Below are 22,420 nucleotides of genomic sequence, written 5' to 3'. Positions count from 1 at the left end.
CAGTAAAGGGAACGAGGAAACGAGTTTAAAGTTTCGAAACAACTGCCCAAAACATATATCGCATATTCTGAATCACTTACTTGAAAAGTGAAAACTAAGTAGTCGTTGTTCATCACTTACTAGAAAGAATAAAAACAGATGCCACTCACCTCTCCAACCATGGTCTTGCCAATTGTCTTTCGCATTCTCTTGATGGTGGTGCGATGACGTACGAAGAAGAACAGAGCCACCACCGCGATCACCAGGAAGACGAGGCAAGCCAGGACGATGTAAGGAGTATAATCCTCACTGGGGAAAAAAATCATGATAAAAAACAGTTAAAAAATGTGACAACGGTGTAGTTCATTCTTTAAAATAAACGACAAGGACAGCAATGTTGCCATGAGTTGGATGCTTAGAGTTGGGATGTTTGGTTTGTTGTTTAAGCAATTGAATCTGCCATCTGCTTTTTATGAAAATTGCTTAATTTGATTAAAGTTATGTTCCTGATGACTTAACCAGCACTGTCATCTTCAAAATGACATTTTTTTAACAGAAAGAATAATTAAAAAACATCTGATGTTTTTTATGCGTAAAAATAACGTTTGCACACCCTACTAAACTACCAACCTGTTATCAGGTATATCTCAAAACAGTTACCCAACCTTATATTTAAAATTAAAAAAAAATTAGGCCGCTAGAGTCTGGCCAGCAAAAATGGCTTAAAATGTCAATTTGTACGTAGACAATGTACTTCTTATGGAAACCCATCGTCTCCCTTCCTAGGGTTATAAACGCTCGGTGAAATTACGACAGGCCGCAATATCTCCAGGCATTCGCCGAAGTGCGTCATCATGTGCATACCAGTTTTAAAACGTCAGACGACGGCGCCTTGCCAGCTTTGTGGTGATGCATTGCACAAACCAGACATTAGAATTCGGTCCCAAGATTGTACTTTCCAAAGTTTTTTTTCCCAATTTTTTTTTTAGGTTGGAGGCGTTTTGTTTTTGTAGGTATACAACACCAAAGTGGTTTTGGTTGGGTTCGTAGTAGGTATAAGCTTTTATTTTAAAAGTTCAAAATTATTTTGAAACTAAAACTTGAAAAAAAAAAAAAAAATCTTAGATAAATCAAAAAAGGGTCTTTGTTGTTCACTCATTGACTAAGAATTAATTACCAAGGGGCGATTAAAGGTATGTAAACCCAGTGTTGTAATGACGTAAGCAGCGCACGTAAGTCACTGTTTTCAAATAAATTCTTCGCAGAAAATGACTTTACTTGACTTAAGTCTTTTTTTACATATAGCCCGGTTAAACTTAAGTCATTGAAGACTTTGGTTCAAGTGCCATTTTTTTACCCAATTTTACTAATTTAACCAAAAAATAGGCTCCTTAACTAGAGGGGTATTTTGATTTCAATATTTTTATCATTTGCGTATCATCATTAGTTATTGAAAAATGGAGACAACTATTGTGTGACTGAATGTATTTTACAAATTACTTGAATCTTGAATGGGAGTCATTTCAAAATGAATTGTTTGCAACATACTGTAAATCCCTGAACATTAAACAAATAATCCTAAAGCGCAAGTTTACGAGGTAAAAAACGCTTTCTTTTGCGACCGCTGAAACACAGCTTTGCATGCAGCGGTGTCCCAAGCCTTCTCAGCTGTCACAGGCTTCAAAACTGTGTCGAGCAAAAAAACTAAAGGTTGCACAACACCACTTCCATATCGACTGCAAGTCTGCGGGCTTGGACATCGATTTCGGCTAAACGCGAAGTACAGGAAGGGTTTTCCAGATAGTCAGGAAGGTGATACATCACACAACCTGGATTCGGTTACGATTGCGAAAAAGCTAATCAAGAGCCCCTGTCCGCGCAATTCATACGAACGAAGCGGGATGAGGCTTTTTTCGAAAGGAAATGGTCGATTCTGTTCGATACCGCGTCGTTAAACTACGGCGAATCGCGCAATTTTGCAATTTTGCAAGAACGCAGCTTGCCGTGACCTCACGCGCAGCGAAACGGGTAATTGGCTTCGGGAGATTGACAGGCTTGGCACACCGCGTCGCTTTAGCTGGGCAATTGTGCAATACGGTTTGTCTTTTAAGAGCAATTATTTGTTTGTTTTTTAAATATGATTTGAGATATTTTTTTGATACAAGCTGAGAAATGTGTCAGGTTTTGTCAGTTTAACAATTTACAGCTTTCTTGTCTAAATCTATTTGTTCGGGGTGCAAATGGCGTATAGCTGGTAGTAAACATTCTGGTAAAGAAATTGACTATCGTCTTAATCCTAGTTTTTCTGTTGTTGATTTTTTATATTGCTATCTAAAACGGTAGATAACATTTCCAAACATTTTCTGCATACACATTAAAGGCCCATCTTATCGGACATTCAGTTCGAAAAATTGGCGGTAATTATGCCGTGACTAAGACTTTGATTGTTAATTATTTAGTAAACAAAAAAACATTTTCCAATTGTGGCCACAACTTGAAACAGATGATATACAATTTTTTTTAATCTATATAGGCAGATATATATATTTTTTTCAATGTAATGCGTATATTATAAATAGTACACGAAAATAGCGAAACTATACTATCTGCGCGCAAAATATTCAACATCTGCCTAAACAATTTCTTTGCAACTTTAACACATTAAAAAGAGACAGGCAAAAAAGAAAACTTACCCCGGCGGGTAGTAGCACTTAAAGTCGGAGGTCTTGTTGTAGCTGACGCATCCAAGGTCGCACACTCCTGGGTCCAAGTGTTTGGAACATGAGCGACACTGAACTCCGTGGTGCTGGACATAAGAGCGCGACACGGGTTAGGGATCGGACGTTATAACAATCGTCTGTATTGTCAAAACTTGTCTAGTTTACAGATATCTACAAATTAAGTTATCAGTTAAATAAAATGTGTGCTTTTCTAATAAAGCAATGTATTTTCTTGTAAGTTATAGTACAAAATTTTCATCAGTACAACATTTTCATATACAGAATTTTTTCAATACATTTACCCGTTCGAAATAGTTATTAATTTAGCCTTCAATTTTTAGACTTGGACCTGAATTCAAATTCTGAAAGCATAAAAAGCATTTCCAGTACTGGCTCTATCTTATTCGAGCCCCGGATAAAATGAACGGACGTGTCGTTAATTCAGGGTACTAAGCGTAATACAAACAAAAATGTTGCAAACAAAAACAGACAGTATTCTGCGTCGTTGATTTAAGGTACTTGTAAAGCTTAAAAAATCAGTTTCTCGGCGGAATACAATAAAAAACGTAGCAGAACAAGGAAAATAGACAACAATTTATAAAGAAACACGAAGTAATTGTGTAAAACAATGTATATACTAGTACTACACAAATATTCTATTGTTTTTTTGTTTCGTATTAATTTTATAGTTTACGTCCGAACGACTTGACGTCCAAAAATAACCCGCTGATTTTATTGAACGTAACTTTAAGTACACGGCGAAAAATTCTATCTGCAGTGGCGGTGTAAAACAACAAGTATAGAGCTAAATACAACGTGAACTAAAAAAATGACCTTACGAATAACGGTTTTTAGATCTAATAAGGAAAAAGCTATTTTTAAAGGGGGAATCAAAATCAGAATTCGTGTTTAAAACTTATTTACAGGAGTGCATCGCGTACACCCGGATTAAAAGGCGTTACTCGATCTACAGGGCTAGTGTGGCTTCCGCATTGGTGTCGAAGTGCTATGCGCAAAGTGGCAGTTACTTGGCGGTTTTACAACGCAATCCTTTGGGAGGCTGTTGCGCGAGGCCATGTGAAAAACCTGCGAAGTTTTGGATGTAAATCAAAACACGTTGCAGTTTTGCTGAATCAACAACGTTGGACAGCTAGCTAAATTTCAAGATACATTCATAATCAAATTATAAAAACAATGTGATTTTTCATTGCCAACAATTGATCGTTCTTCGTAAAAATAACAATTGTCTTGTCATTTTATAGGTTCCTCTTTATATATTTTTTTGCAAAAAGTAGTTACAGGCAAACACATGCTGCATTTTCGGAGTTGGTATTTAATGTATCTATACCGCTTTGTATTTGAAATGTGAAATGAAAAGGAAACGGTAAACAAAATATTCAGTTTATTTGCAATTTAGGACTGAAATCTTCTATCAAATGGAATAAATCTTTAAAACAAACGATAGAACTCCTGTAGAGCGTCGAAAGAGTTCAATCGCTTTACGAAAGAACTGAGGTCGAAAGCACACGCCACCTAAGCGTCATATTTCACCAGAACACAAACAAGCACAGAAGAGTGAGGCCGGTGTGTAAACACTACAGCGCTTTGAAGGGCCAAAAAACTAGAAGGTTTCGCGAAAAATGATCGAAACGTCGCTTTGTAACTCACCGTGTAGATCAGGGTCTCAGGATCGAACGATTCGTGGCATTTCTTGCATCCAAGAGTTCCGTATTTCGCCTCTGGACCCTGACAACTGTATAAATGAGAACAAGACCGGGTTTAACCGTCGTTTGCTTTAGCCAGGTAGGACCCTGCAGTTTTTCAGAAACCGGGTTCGATTCCCAGCTGCGGAAGTTAATTGTGTTTATTTGCTGTGGACTATAAACAAGGCCATCATCGCTCTAGCACCCAGAATAAGGGTGACAAAAAATATGTAATTCGTAACAACAACTCACATAGAATTATGCATAATTATAACGAAATGGGTTTGCATTAACAATTGTTGCTTTTTTTAATTTAAACCAAATAAGAATGTATGTAAAACAAAAATACGAACAACAATTTTGTGAGATATAGACCGTAAAATAAGGACGCATCTCAGACATATAAATGTATAAGACCCCTGACTAAAGATATGTATCCTAAAGACTGACTAAGCAAGAAAGTTTGATTAATTCAAGAATATTCCGAAAAACATGCCTTCGATGGCCGACATTGGAAGAAATAACATTACCTTTCGTAGTTTTATTCACTTATATTAGGAATATAACCGTTTTATTTAACGTGTTAAAAATGAGTTATAAACGAGCCTGGCTGTATTTTTAGCTGATGATTTTACGTGTTTTTTATCAATCGGTCAGTTCACATCCTTCGTATAGCCGGCTTCCTTTTGCCCATCACGTTTTCGTCTCAGAATTTTGCCATAAAATTAGTGAACCCGGCACGTTTTGGATTGGCCATATTGCAAAAGGCCACGGGGTAAAAAAGGCACAAAAGCGTCCCAAAAATTTAAATGGTCAGACAATTTTAACCAGCAATGCGTATCGGACACATTGTAACGAAAAAAGCGGTCTGAAATGAAGCCTGGTGAGTTTTGTAGAGGCCTTCCAACTGGCTATGGGGTTAAAAAATCAACAAATTTACTTCTTACTAGATTATGACTGTTCACGTTTCGCATTGGTCATATCAACTGGCAAAGGGGTTACACATCAACAGAAAAACTGGGACCTAATAAGAACTATACACAGGCTGGAACCGTGCAAAGCAGGGGTTCTTAAACTTTTATTACCGCGGACCAACTAATTTTTTTTTGCATCGCCTGTACAACGGTAGGCAAAAAAATACAAAAATGACGTCATAAATTGACGTCACAGTACAAATAATTTCATAAATCTGCTGATTTCGGTCCAAAATTGTGAAAGTGAAATGGAGTCTAAATACATTAGTGCAGTATTTTTAATCAAACTGTGTTCTTGAAAAAAATAATTACTTCTTAAATATACACTAACATTTCAAATGTGCATTTATGGACCCCTAAAACTAGTTCACGGACCCCAGTTTAAGAACCCCTGGTGTAAAGTAACTTAACATTTTACTAAAATAAAATAAAATAGGGCTTCCGCGTTCTAAAGGATCCGTCGGACATCCATTTAAACGTAAGCGACAAAAAACAAGACGAATGAACAAGAACTAACCCTCCGTCGATGCAGGAAGAATGGCAGGGGACGCAAGTGCCGTTCATGTCGGTGTAGTGGCTCGTAGGGCACTGGGGAACGCAACCACCGTTCAAGATAGAGTGCTTACACCTGGAGAAAAACAAACTGATCTATGCATACACGGGAAACTTTTTAATGTCAAGTGTTAGTGCTCATTGGGTATGCATGCAACGCACTGCTTTCAATTCATAATTGATATCGGGTGGTCTGGACATGTTTTAGGTAGGGATGCCCGATGCTTAACATTTTAATCTAATACCGATATCCGAAAGTTTAGACAAAAAGCATCGGGATACGATCCGATTCCAATGACGTCATTATGTTTGAACAAACAAAATGGATTAAATTAAAACGGTCAACGATAATTTTTACCAGGTTATAAAATAGGCCAAAGATCGCTTTAGCGTGAAAAAGTTAATATGCCCACTTTGTCAACCTACTTTTTTTTATATATATTTACCTTTTAGGGTAGAAATTGCTACATTAGGTGGGAAATCATAACTAAAATACCCATATTAATTTAGTACCGGATCAGCACCGATACCATCTTAGTATCGGATGAGTACTGATCCTACCACTTGACATCGGGTATAGGTTCAGATACATTGCTAGTTTTGTTTTAGTTATAATATTCGGTAGTTCTAAGGGAAAAATGACCGTATTTGCAATAAAATATAGTTAAACACATCGGTTTGGTAAATACAAATTTAAACAGATTATTATTCAATAAAATAGGTTTAAAGTTAAACAGGTAGTGGAATGAACTAAAGTGATTACAAAAATAAAAGAAATAAACTAGGGGTGAACCAGGCGACAAATGGCAATATTTTTTTAAAAACATTCACTCATCCAAAGATCAGAAACGAAGGCCACGATAAAGCCCTATTTTTATGATTAAATCCGAAACCGACAAAACACACTTAAGCGTTCAGCGATAACTCATAACCCTGAAGGCAGCGAGTAAGATTCTCTCGGCCTCTCAAGTATGTTCGAGCAACAGCCATATCGCACTCGACCGCAACTAAATCGCGCAGCTATCACGTTAATAATTCATGGCCAGGATTGCAGGTTTTAGGAAAAGGCCGCGAGCGCTCGAGCAACATATCGAGGATTTGATGGGCACAGAAATCGGGCGGGCATCGCGAATGCCACGCTGAGAAACGTTGCTGTAAATTCACGGCGACAGAAAACAGCTTTGCAGCGCGCAACGAAAAGGCAAGGCACCACTTCTCGCTGTACAGTTATTTGTTTACCCCTTCTCAGCCAACAAAAACGGGCGCCGTTCAATTCACATCTTTTTATCGGTTGGAGAGCGATTGAAAGCACTAAAGGGCGTTTCTAAAGTGGCAAAACGCGGCGAAAAACATCAATCAACGGGAAAACATAAACTCTGAGTTTTCAAAACGGATTAAGCTACCTGTAAGCCATGGTTAGCCGTAAGGGAATCGCATTGATAACGTTACCAACGAACCAACATGATTAACACTGCGGCGTGTTTATTTCCTATTGATAATAATATTTGCAGCGTCTTTACAACAATGACAAACGCGCGTTGTTATCAAACAATGCGGTATTGTTTGCTTAAGGGGGGGTCCCCTTATATCAGTTTGGTGACCAGCGAGGTACGATCCTCATGCAACACAACCCTGCTGCTTGACAGGATTGTGAAAAAAGAATAAAACGCAAATAATATGACGGTCAATATTTGCTTTAAGGAGGGTTCAGCCAAGAAAAAAAAAATTAAAGCACTAAATTATTCTTACTTGGTGCAGTTAAATGCAGTTGGTCCATTGCATGTCTGTTTACATTCCGGGTGGCAAGGATAGCACTTCATGTCAGTTGTTGCATAAACTCTAAAAAAGTGGAAACATGCATTAAAATTACTCTTAAGAGCAAATAGTACAATCTACATGGCAATGAAATTAAAGGTAATTAAATGTATTGCAGTGTCTAGAAAATATGTCATAAGGAATAAAATAGATACCGAAAAAATCGGTCATAGTTCCACACAATTCCTAAACATTAATTTCTCAAAAGCAATGAGCGCCAAAAACAAGCTTGTAAAACAAATTGTCATATATTTTTAGTTTCAAAAAGGTATTTAAGAAAAATTCTAAAAATATGTTTAAAAAAGAAAGCCTACATACTGTGTTTTAAAATGCTCTATTAGCAAATACAAAAAAAATCAGATGAATTGCAAGTGGAAAAATGAAAATTAGGAAGGTGACATCCGACAACAATGAGCGTGTTTAATAATTCATCGCATCATCGCAGCACAATAAGATTTGCGGCTTTAAAGAAAACCTTGTTGTGTTAGTGGACACGCTGATGGCGAGACAGTGTTCAAAGAAAATTAAATAGGAACAGCAATGGCAAGATTGAATAAGGGGTGTTTAGGGATGATACAGGTTCACTGAATAAAACTGCTTGGACTGAAAGCTTTAGGATAGCTTGAGGGGTTGGGCCGATAGTTGATGTCTACTGAATATAAGCAGCAAAATTTTTAACTTTACTTGCAATGGTTAACTTTGACATTTCTACATTTGGGTTTGTTTAAAAGTATTATACTGGTGTTGTTTCAATTGGTTTAAAACTTTAGCATTTTCTTGTTTTTAAACATAGTTTAAAAAACATGCAAATTTAAAAAAATTCTTCATGCCACACCTGTGACAGCCTTGGGGTTAAAGTAAGAAAAACATTGTTTAAAACAGCTCTTTCACAAACCTCTGAAAAACACTTTTACACCCATCGGTACCAAAATGAAAATTCTACCATTCATCGAAAGGTTTAAAACAGCAAGAAATTTGCCAGCATTTTATACAACTTCATAACTTTCATAAAAACAAACAGATACAAACAAAAAAATTGATAACTCACCCTTTTGTAAAATTGCATTCAGTGACACAATTGGTCTGATTGTAGCCGGGCATATTAAGTCCAGTTTTAGGGTCGGGAATCCACTTTGAAGTAAAGTTTCCATCGCTGTTGGTGTAATCCTCGTAGAACTTACAGCTCTGACACTGGGTCGAATCAGGGCCCCAGCAGCCCGAGGCACAGTTGTCGTTACATTTGGCTAAATAGTTCAAAAAAATTGTCCAAATTTATCTGGTGTTTGTTTCTTGTCTACCTACACACTAACTATGTTCTGGAATTTCTTTATTTTATATAACCCCCAATGACAAGAAAATATACTAAAGAGGAAATGATTTTTTTTATTTGTGGGAACTATTTAATATATATAAGTTAACTTGCCTAATACTATGAATGCAACTTCATGCAAATTTGAGATCTTTATTTGATTAATCTATAAACAAAGTTATTTGTTCATCTATAAACATTTTGACAACTTAATTCTAAGTGTGAGAAAAATACCCTTAGGCATAGATCAGATTCTTGTCTGGCTTCAGTCATTCAACGGCTACATTATACTTAAGATAAAAGGCTATCAATACAAGGAATGTAGCCTTCCCTAACACATGTAACCCCAAACAAAATGCTATCAGCAACAGCACGTAGACATATAAACATCAAAAGCCAATACAGCATGCAAAAACATATAAGAAGTTACTAAAAAAATTAAACAAGGATATTTTTTACATAAAACATGCAAAAAACTCCTATCAAGACAATTTGCTGTTTTGTTGGTTTGATAAAGAGGCACTGTAAATTAAAATAAGTTATCGATTTCCTACCATCTGTACAGCCCTTTTTGCCATTTTTCTTCACTGTGGTGTACTGTTTTGAATGGTTATAAATCCCTTCCCATTGAATCTCATTGGTCAGGCAAAGGTAAGGGTTTTTGTAGATATGTCCGTTTCCTGGTACAGACAACAAAAAAGCATGCAGGCAACAAAATAACATAATAACAGCAAATAATAATGGTGAGAAAGAAAAAATCAGCACTGCTATGAAAATTAAAAAAGTTTTGATTTATCCTACACCTATCAGTCATTGCTGAGACTATTTAAACAAACGTGAGTTTTATTGACAGAGAATTTTATGCAAAGCACAATTCTTATTAAGTTTTGACTCTTAAATTTAGACAAACCGTTTAAATATAAAAAAATGCTCTTTTAAAGCATATATTTGTGTCATAGTTTTACACCTTTAAATTTTACAAATCAATATTTCTTTTCCTAGGTAGTGCTACAATTTGCATTACCTTTTATTGTGTTTTCTTTTAACATTTTATATCCTACTATATTATGGCAGTACAGGTTTTCATTTCAAGGAAAATACAAAACCACTTCCCATAAACACAAAATAGCTGTCACTAATGCTTAGCATTGATTTGTTATTCGATAAGCAAACATTCATTTTCTAAGTTTTCAGTTGAGTAACCGTCAGGTTCCAGTGAAAAACGTAGGCAGTGACGCACAAAACATTGAGTATCGATTATTAACAGACGAAACACAGGGAAACATTGAAATATCACAGGTAATTACCATCCGGGATGGGCATGCTCTATGCCACACAAAACAATCCATCAAAAACTCTTGAAAGATACAGTCAAAATATATGGTTTGTTACCAAGGATGGGTTTTACATGTGATATATCAAACAGAGGGTTACCCCTTATTATATACGGACCCCAATTGTAGGTAATTGTGACTCCATAGGCTGGCATTATCCCTATTAAGCGTTTCTCCGTTTTTGTAGGAGGATTACAGTACTTGCTTGACGACAATGTAAGGCTTTTGATATTTTGTAAATAGAAAAATAGAAAAACCATTGTCACTGATGGATTACCAATGAAAAGGTTAAGTTTGAGTGTTCCTTCTTGCTTTGTAGAAATAGTACAAAAACATCCCAAACAGTGGGTTAAGTGGTGTGCCAAACTGTTAGAAACTTGTTTTTGACACTAGCAATTAAATTTTACTTTGATTATCCCAGTTTTTGATCTAAATATTTTTTTAAATTTTGACTTGGAAATCACACTCTGCTATATTTCCTGGTGTCAAAATATGGCGAACTCGAAATGCATTCTCTATTTTCACCGAACAGTTTCCATCACACAAGACAAATGTAGGTTTACAACGGAAAACATGGCAACTAACGAACAACTGAAACAACAGAAAATCCAAGCAAACTGAACCGAACGACAACTGAAACGTGATCAAAATCTAGCGGAAATCTTACAACAAGTGGATGGGGCCTGGTTCTGAGCGATCGTAAACTCATCACTGGCGTTTGTAATTGGCAGCCAGTCAATTGTGTTAGCATAACAGAGTCGGATGTTTTGAAAAATATGCGCGACTCCTGAAAATAACAAGGGCAGACAACATAACTTTTGTAAGCCTCTGGACTGTTAACGTAACTAAAAAAAATAAAAAATCTGTCAGGGTTAGGAAAAAACGGAAAACAAAAAATTGTTGATGCACCTGAAAAAATCATATGTTATTCCTGCAATATTTGTATTTGATTCTTTAACAGGAAACTATACAATAGGTAAAAAACATAAAAAAACAAAAATCACCATTTTTAACATATATATACCAAAAGTTAACCTACTTCTGTACAGTCTTGTGCATTCAGCACAAGATTTAATTTGGACTATACATATACACCAGTTTCAAATTGCAACACTATCAAAAAATCTAGTGGTCTACAAAATAAACACTATATAGCGATATAATGTTGGAAATTTACCAACCATTGCATTAGTTTTATCAGGAAAAGCAAGTTGAGGTATTTTACCTTCCTGTTCAAACCCAATTAAAATAAAAGACACCAGAAAATAAAATTGTGTTAGTAAACGACTTTGCTAGTGGACAACTGCAAAGTAGTGTTATTACAACTGAATCCCATTTAGACTCACAACAGGGAAATTTGCCATTCTCTTCGATGAGGTTTTCGAAATGCGTACTGTGATGCAGTATACCCCGCTGCCAGTCAATTGTATTGATGTGGCAGAGGTAGGGATTAGAGTAAATGAGAGCACCACCTGACAGGTTACCAGCAAACAAAAGTTCAATTAGGTTTGTTGACTTTCACAGCAATGTCAGCCTTCACTTGTGCCTGAGTAATGTTTACAGCAGACAGGGCCATATTTAAACAATAATTATTGTCAATGTCAAGTGGTAAGTGGTTTATTAATGAGACATGTATCCGTGTTTAAAACTGTTCAACTTTTTCAAGTTGTGTTTATACATTACAAATGAAATGAATTAATAATACTTCAACCTACAAAAAAAAAACTACAAAAAGCCTTTTATTGACAAACTTGGTGCTTGGCAAAGGAAGTTTTTAGAAATTTATTTTTCCGACTTGTTAAAAAAGTATATGTTTTGCCTGATATTCGCATTAAAATAAAAAAATCACCAAGATTGCTTGTATGCAGCTATCAAATTTCTGGTTCACTAAACGACTATGTAACTACAATTTGTAAAGTCCTTTATAAAGTAAAATTTTCCTTTGAGCAAATGGAAAAGGTAAATAATGACTGGTGTTGTTCGCAGCATGGCCCCATTAGTTCATGTCTCCAAGCACAGTGTTCTGGTCGGACATAACAATTCTCAGAAAGGCGCACAGGAAACTTTAGGGTGTAGGATGATTTTCACAGAGTGGGAGTCGGCTCATTACTACAACTGCGAGCTAACCTTAAGAAATCACAACACACAAGAGTGCGCTGGGGGAGTAACAACAAAACACTAATTGATGTTTGGCAGTTACTTGTGTACAGCCATTGGCTGGCACTTGAATGGCTGATATTTAAGTGTTGTTTTTGGTAATTGATTTTAAAAATTGGAAATGCATGACTTGGTAGGATTTTTAAATATTGAAATGGTTTTTAAACAACTTCTGTTGATTACATGGAATCTATGCTGTTAAACAGACAACATTTTCAAACATTTAAATCAAAACAAAGCACTAGTTAGGTTTGTTTCATGAATGCATTTGCCTGTTAATAACAATGACGAATAGTAAGATTTTTTTGGAATACAGCTACTCCACAATAATACACAAAAACTAGAAATAACATGTGTATTATTCAAGATACAGCAACTAACCAAATTAAATGACACAAGTTTCTACATGTAAGAATCCGGCAGTTTCACATGTATATTATGGTTTGTAAAGTTGTAAACATACCGTTGTCAATTTTAGTGAGAGAATTGAGACAAAGCTGATGTAGGTTGTAGCTGCCCGTGTAGACAATTAGAGCGTAACGTTGCTCTTTTAACTCTTTACCACGGATTCTCTGTAAGTTTCTACAAATCAAACACAAAAAAGAATAAACAAATTGTATTTAAAAAAAAAAATCTAACATGACTGCTGTAATGCCAAGCTTAAACATACAAATAACTTTTAGGTCAAATAATTTTTTTTTAACACTTTTATACAGTTTACAAACAGGCATGCAGTATAAATTAGTAGTTATTTAGTAAAGGAAGCCGCATTTTAAATACTAATATAAGCACACATACAGATTAAAAAAACTATAAGGGACAACTAAGTTTTATCTTGATTTGTTGGCATGTCTATAAGTGCACAAAAAACACTCTTTGTGGAGTTGTTTGATGGATTTCAGGAGTGTTTGGACTGATAAAATCTATATTCAGATATCAAAGACCTACTTGAACAAGCAAAGATCCTGATATTGCCAAAACTCAACCGAAAGATATCCAGTAATCTCTCGTACATTTTGGAACCTTTCCCTAACTTCATCCAAGGCAAGCTGACCAATCTTACAGTACTGATCTCTGTTGGCAAATATATATAAAATTAGACATGTCACACATAAACTTACCCATAAACCTTTTTAAAGGTGCTAAAAATCACTTGTAATTTTGAAGAAACACGCTTCAACTATCACGTTTTATTAACAGATATTTATTTTGTTTATATCACAGTAGATCTTTTAAACTTACAGTCAACATAAATAATAAAAAAACATTACAATTTTAGTAGCTGTTTTTTTACTAATTTCTATCAGAAACTGTTCGCTCAGAATTGATTGCAAAATAATAAATTTGTTGTTGGTGTGTTTCAAAAATATATATTTCTTTTGTCAGTCAGCTAATGGTATGCAAAGGCTAAAGATTGTTTTTCAAAAATCTATTGACCATGACCCTAGCCACTGTGTTCCAAACAAACAGTATGTATCAACAAAATGGCATTAGCTCAAGCGCCAAAGGGAAATAAAATAAAAAGCAAAAAACAAAAAAACAAATAAAAGTAACAGGCATAAGGTAACTAGGGTTAATACACCCAAAGACTCTCGGACACTTAAAGTTAATAATAACACCTTTGGTTATTAAAATTTGCTAAGTAACTGCTACCAAATAGAAATGCTTTTCTTTTCTTAATGCTCATCCCATAATATCTTTTTTATGTCGGTAGCATAAAATCAGATAAACAATTTAAATATTTGAGGGAAACAAAAATAGAAATCAAAAGGAAGAACCAAAACAGAAAAAAAGAAACAGCCAAACTGATAGTTAGAGTAAAATACAGCAAAACTCTTAAATAGGATAACTTGTTTTGTACTATGCAACGCCCTTGGCTGTTGGCCATAAACAAAAAATTATATATGTAGAAAATTCAGATTAGTTAAAGTTTGTCTTCGGATAGTATAAGCCCTTAGAGCAGGGGTGGGAAACGTGAAGCCCTATTCCATTTTTTGTGCGGCCCTCTACCTTCTTTCAGCTATTTTTCCCTAAATAAGGAGCATTTGAGCGTGCACCATGTTGGAACTTTTGCTCTATCAGTTTCCTGTTTGAAGTGCGATGTAACCCATAAGCTACACCACTACACTAATGCAGTTGAACTCGAATGGGAAGCAAAATAACAACAATCTTCATTCATAAAGTGTTTTACTTGTGTCACATTGTTATGATAAATAATTGTTTTGCAACAATTACACTTATCTGGTAGGGTCAAGGTGTAACAGACTTTTGCCACGCATATTGACTGAGATGTTATGTTTAACAGCTGGTTTTGAATTATGGCTGTTAATTAACTGAGCCGATCCGTACAAGAAAGGCGTCATTGAAATTGTAGGAAAAGGTATTTCCCATTTCACAATAGACAGCACTGACAAAACTGTCGTAGTTGCAGCTAGTAGCTCATTAGTTTTTCTAATAAATGCTCAAAATATGAATTAGTGTTTATTTGATGTGTGGCCCTCCTGTAAGCATTACATTTTCTAACTGGCCCTTGTGTTAAAAAGGTTGCCCACCCCTGCCTTAGAGAGTACCTGATGTAATGACCATGTTTATTATGGAATCTAGTTGGCAGACATTGACTGAGTCATTTCATCACAAACGTCTAATCTGCAAAATGCTGTCCAGAAAAAGAAAGGGGATTGAAAACGTGCAACAGCAAGCTGAGGCATGTGGCTTAACAAGGCTGCTTGTCAATAGCTTCCTGCGTTGGGTGAGAGTCTAAAAAATCCTAATCTTTTGCACGTAATATGTAGTCAGCTCAGACGTCCCATATGCTGTCGCATGAAATCGAGCCATGTATGCTTCGATAGCTAGTAACTGGTCTTGTACAAATCATTGTGCGACCAAAACTAGGCCACAGGTGCTTGCGAAAGAAAAACAATGTGTGTTGTTGTGCTCAGCCAGCAGCAGAAACAACAGAAATGCGCCACAATAAAAAGTTATGCGCTTAACCGAAACGCCAGCAATGCAACATTGAAAAAAATGCTAAGTTCTTCACTTGACAAATCGTGGCGAGCTGCAAAGGTCAAACATGTGTAACAGCAATTTACTTCCGAAAAAGGTGGACCGAAAAAAGATTTCTGGAAATTGATTTTAATGAACACTTTGCAAGCCAGTGGTTAATCTCCGTCGTCTAATGTACATAACTCCATTTTTTTCAATCCACCTTTTTTTACTTTAAAATCAAAAAAATTGCATGACATTTCCTATTGGCCAGCAGCAAAAAATAACTGCGCTTTGTTACAACCTTTCATTGTTTCCAGATGTAGTTGGCAGAACACTTCTTTAGAAGAAAAAGTTTTTTTGAAATGTTGAAAATGGTTTAAATAACTAGAAACTCAGTATCACTGAAACTTAACACTTGGTTAGTGGTTAATTATGACAAATCTAAATGTGTTATACTTAAACATAAAACAAAATAAGTTTCTATTAAAACAGTTTGTTTAATAAACATAATACAATTAAAAAAACATATATTCATCCTACCAAACCAAAATATAATTAGGAGAATAACAACCTGTTGCCAAAAAAATATCTTTTCTTGGCCTCACGATTCCACTAAGCAATAATTACACAAAGTATTTAAAATACTGATATATATATATATATTAAAATAGCTTTAAAAATTGGCTTATTTAACATACCCCTTGAAAGTGAGTTTGATGAACAAAAGGCTTCCTTCAATAATAGTACAGTTTTTGTTGAAGTACTTAATGTTTGACGCATCTATCCATTTGTTGTTTTTCAGTGGCCCGTGATTGACACCCAAACCATAGCAAACTGAAAAAAAAGAAAACTGAAATAAATACTGCTGGGTGGTCTTTGTGGTTGTTAAAAAGCGATCCATGCACCACAACTCTTCAATAAGCCATTCAGTCTTTTTGGTCAGCGAATTTAGCACTGTCATATTGGCGCTGTGCAAACATGAAGTTGCTTGCAAGGTAAGTGTGGATTACTTCACCTTTCAAAAAATACTGCCTTACAAATGGCTAGCTCCCTGCAAATGACCATTAATAATTTTGCAGGAGAGAAAGTACAAAGGACTGTTTGTGTAGTATTTTTGGTTACAAAACACCGGTGTATACACTACAAGAGACTAAATCTTGCTATGTTTACAGACAGCTGAAACAGATTTTAGGCCAAGAAAATTGAATATTGCATAGAGAAACATAGACATGGCATGACTTCTATGTGTGTTAAAAATAGTGTGAAATAGACAAACAAGCAAATGTACAATGCAAATTTTAGCCAAGAATGGCACCATTACATTATAAGTTATATATAAATAACTATAGTGATAAAAACTTTACCATATTAATAGTCATTGAGCAGTACAAAGAATGCAAAATACTAGATTTCTACTTACAGAAAGCATCATTACAGCCCAGTTTCATAAATTTATATAGAAGCTAGTTAAAACATCTATTTTGCTCTTACTGTTTTCACAGTTTTTGGTTTTGCAAGGGGTGCATTTGTTATCGCCGTAGTCAAAAGTTCCTTGTTCACAATATCGCTTGCAGTAACGACCAGTTTGGGGTACATTTTCTGTAAAATAAAAAGTCACAGACTTCAGTGCTTGCTAAGCTTGTTAAAAAAATAAATTATTATTGATTATGGTAAAGTCCTGTAAAATCTACAGAGTGTTATCAATCTAAATTTTAATAGTTCTGTCAAAAACATTGCTGCAGGGCATCATTAAAATAGTGAAAAAAAGTTTGCAAATTCAGCTTCTAACTAAAATTAAGAATCTTCTAAACATTTCAAATGCAAATAGTTATTATCAAGATTGCCACCTTTATTTGTTTTTAAAAGGGAGATTTTAATTGAGTAACTTCAAAACATTGAAATAAAGCCATGTAACAGTTTTCAATCACCTGGACACTGTGTTACACAGTAGCGAGCAAACTGAAATGTGGTGTTTTCTTTTTGAATCTCAGCGCTGTCTGGGTTCATCTTGGTTCCATCGGGACAGATTTGGACGCATTGGCCATTGTTGTTCATTTTACGGCAAGCCTTTATCACACAAAATGGAGAACTTTAATATGTTGTACATGTTAAACAATGTCAAAAAATAGAGTCATTTTAATCAGACACATTTTGTTTTTAATGGGTAGAATTATTTATTTTAAGTTAGTTGCATATTACCTTTATATTTTTTTGAACTACTTTATTTAAAAGAGTAAAAACAGCATTTATTTACCACTCTCTTTTAAACAGTAACACCTAACAGCAAACATTTTTTTTCAAATAATGAAATATTTTTAATTTTTTGCAATTAAGTTGATATGTTTCACAAAATTGCGATCTCGTAATTAATAATTTGCCTAAATATATTTTTTTTGATAAAAACTTCTGCAAATTTATAGCCTAACCAAGGATAAACTTCCAAGACATGCCAGTCAACGATAAAAATAAACAAATTTGTGTTTGCTTTAACCAAGAGACCACTTAAAAGGCTTTGTTTGTATTTTCTTTCTCATTGATTGCAACTTAATAAACAAACAAAGTTGAGTTTATTGATTGTGGCTCAATAAACGCAAAACAACATATGCCATTGTTTACAGACACTTTGGAATTTTTAATGTTGTATGTTTTAAATGTTTGCAAAAGACTGAATCACTAACAACGGCTGCAATCCATTTAAGTCTATGAGCACAACCTTTTTAGGATTCCATACTAAGGTCAAGAATCAGATTTTAAGGAACTGCTTAAAAAACAAAGCAGGAAAAAATCGTGAGATTTGCAGCAGAACATAAACAAATTTAAAAGAATCTACAGACCAATTCCTTATTTTTAAAAAATTCAGTTTTTGTTTATTTAAAAAGTTTTTTTTGAGAATTGTACAAAAATAATTTTATTTTATAACTTCGGTTTATTTACATAAAATTTTTTTTTTAGTTTTGACAAACTTACATGGCAGGTTTTGTACTTTTTAGCATCAGAATCAACAGCCAACATACATCCACCAGCGCACAGCTCACTACAGCAAGTTCCAGCCCGGTTACAGCGAGTATTACCTCCGCAGTAGGTACAGTTTGACTTTGTAACTGGGGGAAAAATAACTTAAGTAAGAATAAATGTTGCAACGGCGACAATGCCACTTTGAATATTGAACTGTAACTACCATTACATTAATAAACAGTCAAACAAAATAAAATAATATTGAGCAATCAATCATACTAAAACGAAAATAAAAATCTAAACAGTTAGAAGGCCTAAATCAAAAAATACCATCATCATAACATAACATGAAAAAATGTTTGTCTCGCTCTTAGTAGAAAAACAGATGCTACAAATTTGAATAAAATTACTGAACTAAACCAACAAGCGAAACTATTTAAAATGTGCACAGATATCTTAATATTAAACTTACTTATTTGGCACTTGTCAACTGATCCACTGCCCCAACAAGGTCCGGGGATTGTATGGGTGCTATTGACCTTCACCCTGGGGCACTGGGTACAATTTGGGCCTAAAACAAACAAAGTGGAATATTACCTCATTCTTAATGATTTTTTTTGCAGTACAATTACAAAGCACTATAATTTAAAGTCAAAATACAATATACAAACAGGTAATTCTAACCAGAATCAAAAAATTAATATAGTTCAGCCACTTTTGGACTCTGGTGACTTTCATTATATTTTATAGTGACTTTTTATAGTTATTTACAGAGTTATTTAAGCCAAAAACAATTTTAAGGTAAAACAGAACAGTTTTAGTACTTTAGTCAAAAAAAAAGTTATCTGAAACCAAGTGACTAACATGGCCTAAAATGAAGATTCTGGTCGAAAAACTGCTGATTTTTAGGATCGTGGAAAATCTCCTCTTTCCAAAGGATCTTGTCCATGTTACAGAGACTGTTCTTGTTGAACATTACATCTCCAGCCGAAATTTCTGCAATGTTTTAAGAATAAACAGTCATTAAGAAATTTAAAATTCATAACTAGACATTTGAAATCGGCACATGTCTTGGATTTGTTTTAGTCTGTATCTTGAATATTGCAAACCAAATCGTGAAGTATTAAAAATGTTATTTATTTTCTTTATATATAAAGAATAAATGCTGATTTCAACAAAATACCAATTTGTTCAATTTAAAATAAACCATTTGCAAAAAACTTGGCACTTTCAATTACTTGAAGTTTGACACCTATGTATTGCTACCCTGGTTCAATTTTTGTAGATCTCACATATCATTCATAGTTATTTGTCACAAAATAGCCCATTTATACCATGAGCAATTGCACAATAAAATGGCTAAAAAATGGCTTTTTATCATGTACCTGTCAGATTAGGCAGCAGCAACTCTTTCAAGTAGCTTGTGGGCTTCGTAGAGGCATCGTCGCAAAGCTCCACATAGAGTGCATACTGGTTGCTTGTTTGATTTCTGGCGATCGGTTTGGTCGGACAATGGGAGGCGATGTTGCTCTCCATGTATCTTTTATGGCCTCTAATAAGTTGAAGAGAAGACAGATCTATGTAGTCGGCGTAAACGCGCGAGATTAGCACGTAGCCAGTGACTTGTTCGATATGCTGCAAAATAAAAAAATGTGGCAAGTTTAGATCAGGGGTTTCCAAGTGTTATTATGAAGGGCTGGATAAATTCTACAACACACAATCAGAGGTAAATATAAAACTTTGTGTTGCGTTTTATAGACTTGATTTTTAAATAATAGAACGACTTGAAAAAAATAACATACCTAAAAAGGTTTATTTAAAAATAAACCTTTAATGAAATTGATGTTAAAAAATTTATGCAAATTTGTATTAGATTTCAATCTGACCAATATTTTAAATTTTAGACTAAAAACAACTGTACATTGCAGCTTTGAGACAATTTGTGGCAGATTGGAAGATATAAGACCTGTCTTTGTTTGGTGATTACTGATTTAGCCAATTCACTGGCTGAATGTTGAAACACAATAAAACCAAAAAAGGGGGGTTGTTAAATTCACTAAAAAACTTTGCATTTAAACCAAAAGGCAGTTGATTTATTTTTTTTTAATTAATTTTGCTTCCACAAATCCTGATTTGGAAAAGTCATTTCAAATATACATTAGCAATAAAAACAAGACTTCAAGCAGGCAATATTGCACACATTTTCAAATAGGAAAGATAAAAATCTGTTCCATCAATCTCATTAAACAGGGACAGGGTTTGTGAAGTTTTTCATAAACCACACACCTTTAGGTCCACAATGACCGAACGCTAATGCTGTAGAATAATACTGAGAAGGCTGGGCCAAACACTTAGGACACGTCCAGTGTATGCACAGTACACACTGAATGAATTAGCTCGCTTTGCATAGTATTTTAGTGCACACATGAAGCCGATAAGGTGAAATTTGGCTTGTTAATGAAAACCACTATACTAATTTGTGCAAGCCTGACATCATACAGTGAAAAACCTGGAGGGTAAAAACTATTATCGCCAAAAAATAAAAAAAATAAAATAACATAAAGTCCAATGAAAAAAAATAAAATAAAGTCCAATGACCCACATTGCCAATAACTGAAATTTACTATTTTACATTTTTTGAACCAGATGGGTTAAATAATCCCCAGGTCAATCAATCAGGCAATGCCTCTCATTTAGGCAAAAATGCTTTTCATCCAAGTCCTAACAACTGGGTGTGTTGTAGCATATCGGGTTCCAAAACAAAAATTTGGGGCAGTCTGACTCACTCAATTCTTATCTGCCAATTGTCAGAATTCCTCGATTTTACCCTTATTAGGATCTAGGTATAACACTAAGTCTTCTATTGGTATTTATAAAATACAATCATACTTAAAAAACATATCTAAATTTTTAGTGCAGTTAATCATCTTTTGTATGTAATTAAAAACCAAGGAAACAACACCACTACCAGCACTGTACAGCTAATATTTGTAAACTGATTTCATTTTATTCATGTAAAGCAGTGTTATAAACTTATAAACAATGTATTTTAAAATGACTTATGCCCCAGTCAAATAATTTGTAAATTAATTGAATGTCCTAATCCAAGTTATTGTCATAACAAGTTAAGGTATACAGTTTTTACCATAAAATGTTGAAAACCGTAAATAAGAACAATTTAACTACATACACGCAAAGGTTTAGAAATTATTCAGCCAAACAAATTGATAATAAATTGTTAATAAAACACTTAAGTGTAGGTGAAGGCATTTGATCCGATGACTAAGCCAAGTCCAGTCAGCTTGTCTTCAAAAATTGAAAGCAAGACAAATCATTGAAAAACAGTGACCATAAAGTGCTTCAATGCTTTTTACAATAATGTTGTACATTCACACTCTGTTATAAATTTTAAGATATATTATATATACAGTTTGCCGTTAAAAATACTTGGACTGACCTTAGTGAAATCGATTTGACTGGATGTAAGGTGCGTAAGTTCTAAGTTTCCGTCCACTAGAGTGCAGTTGGTGTAGCGTTTTGCCAGGCTTTCCAGCTGCCGATTTTGATTGTTGTCCGATGAGGTTCGCGATTGGGTGCCCTCGCAAACTAAACCACAAATGTGTCAAATCAAATTGTTATAACATGTTCTAGAGATAGACAGATATATTAGTATTGGTAAATGTAGGCCGATACGTTGGCCGTTATTTGTGTACGGCAATGTTTTCATTTTTCCAGTACAACGAACAACTTACCCTTTTTTAATAAAAAAATTGGGTTTTAGCATCACACCAAGTTAATATGTAAAATAATATTTTAATAATAATTAATAAAGGAATATAAACTAAAACGTTATTTGTATTATTTTTTCAATTAATTCAAGTTTTGAACATATATCAGGTATTTAAAAAAAATTGGTATAAGGTATCAGTTGACAAAA

At 34.5% G+C, this 22,420-nt stretch overlaps 2 protein-coding genes across 10 annotated transcripts in view; one reads left to right on the top strand and one right to left on the bottom strand.

Annotated features, from left to right (window-relative positions):
- Positions 1–22,420, top strand: part of LOC146133404 (uncharacterized) — a 280,938-nt gene that overhangs the window by 150,466 nt on the left and 108,052 nt on the right. The gene's annotated exons all lie outside the window — the stretch shown is intronic.
- LOC146133411 (epidermal growth factor receptor-like) overlaps positions 1–22,420 on the bottom strand; it is a 49,948-nt gene that overhangs the window by 25,061 nt on the left and 2,467 nt on the right. For 4 of the 9 annotated variants that reach the window (XM_083397946.1, XM_083397949.1, XM_083397953.1 and 1 more), the window contains exons 3-20: positions 21,941–22,089; positions 19,869–20,118; positions 19,348–19,479; positions 18,956–19,054; positions 18,496–18,629; positions 17,457–17,595; positions 17,020–17,127; positions 16,227–16,362; positions 15,830–15,865; positions 13,492–13,617; positions 13,007–13,125; positions 9,607–9,732; positions 8,792–8,987; positions 7,678–7,767; positions 5,894–6,004; positions 4,368–4,452; positions 2,673–2,785; positions 150–288 (exon numbers count right to left, since the gene is read on the bottom strand). In XM_083397946.1, the coding sequence (XP_083254072.1) occupies positions 150–288; positions 2,673–2,785; positions 4,368–4,452; positions 5,894–6,004; positions 7,678–7,767; positions 8,792–8,987; positions 9,607–9,732; positions 13,007–13,125; positions 13,492–13,617; positions 15,830–15,865; positions 16,227–16,362; positions 17,020–17,127; positions 17,457–17,595; positions 18,496–18,629; positions 18,956–19,054; positions 19,348–19,479; positions 19,869–20,118; positions 21,941–22,089 (2,288 nt within the window). Of the gene's footprint in view, positions 1–149; positions 289–2,672; positions 2,786–4,367; positions 4,453–5,893; positions 6,005–7,677; positions 7,768–8,791; positions 8,988–9,606; positions 9,733–11,053; positions 11,174–11,732; positions 11,859–13,006; positions 13,126–13,491; positions 13,618–15,829; positions 15,866–16,226; positions 16,363–17,019; positions 17,128–17,456; positions 17,596–18,495; positions 18,630–18,955; positions 19,055–19,347; positions 19,480–19,868; positions 20,119–21,940; positions 22,090–22,420 lie in introns of all 9 variants that reach the window. The other 5 variants (XM_083397947.1, XM_083397948.1, XM_083397954.1 and 2 more) reach the window with 5 other exon arrangements.

Source organism: Ascidiella aspersa, chromosome 9 (assembly GCF_963924565.1).
Source record: "Ascidiella aspersa chromosome 9, kaAscAspe10.2, whole genome shotgun sequence".
Classification (NCBI taxonomy): Eukaryota; Metazoa; Chordata; class Ascidiacea; order Phlebobranchia; family Ascidiidae; genus Ascidiella; species Ascidiella aspersa.
The sequence above is the reverse complement of the archived record's forward strand: the minus strand, read 5'-3'. Positions and strand labels throughout refer to the sequence as shown.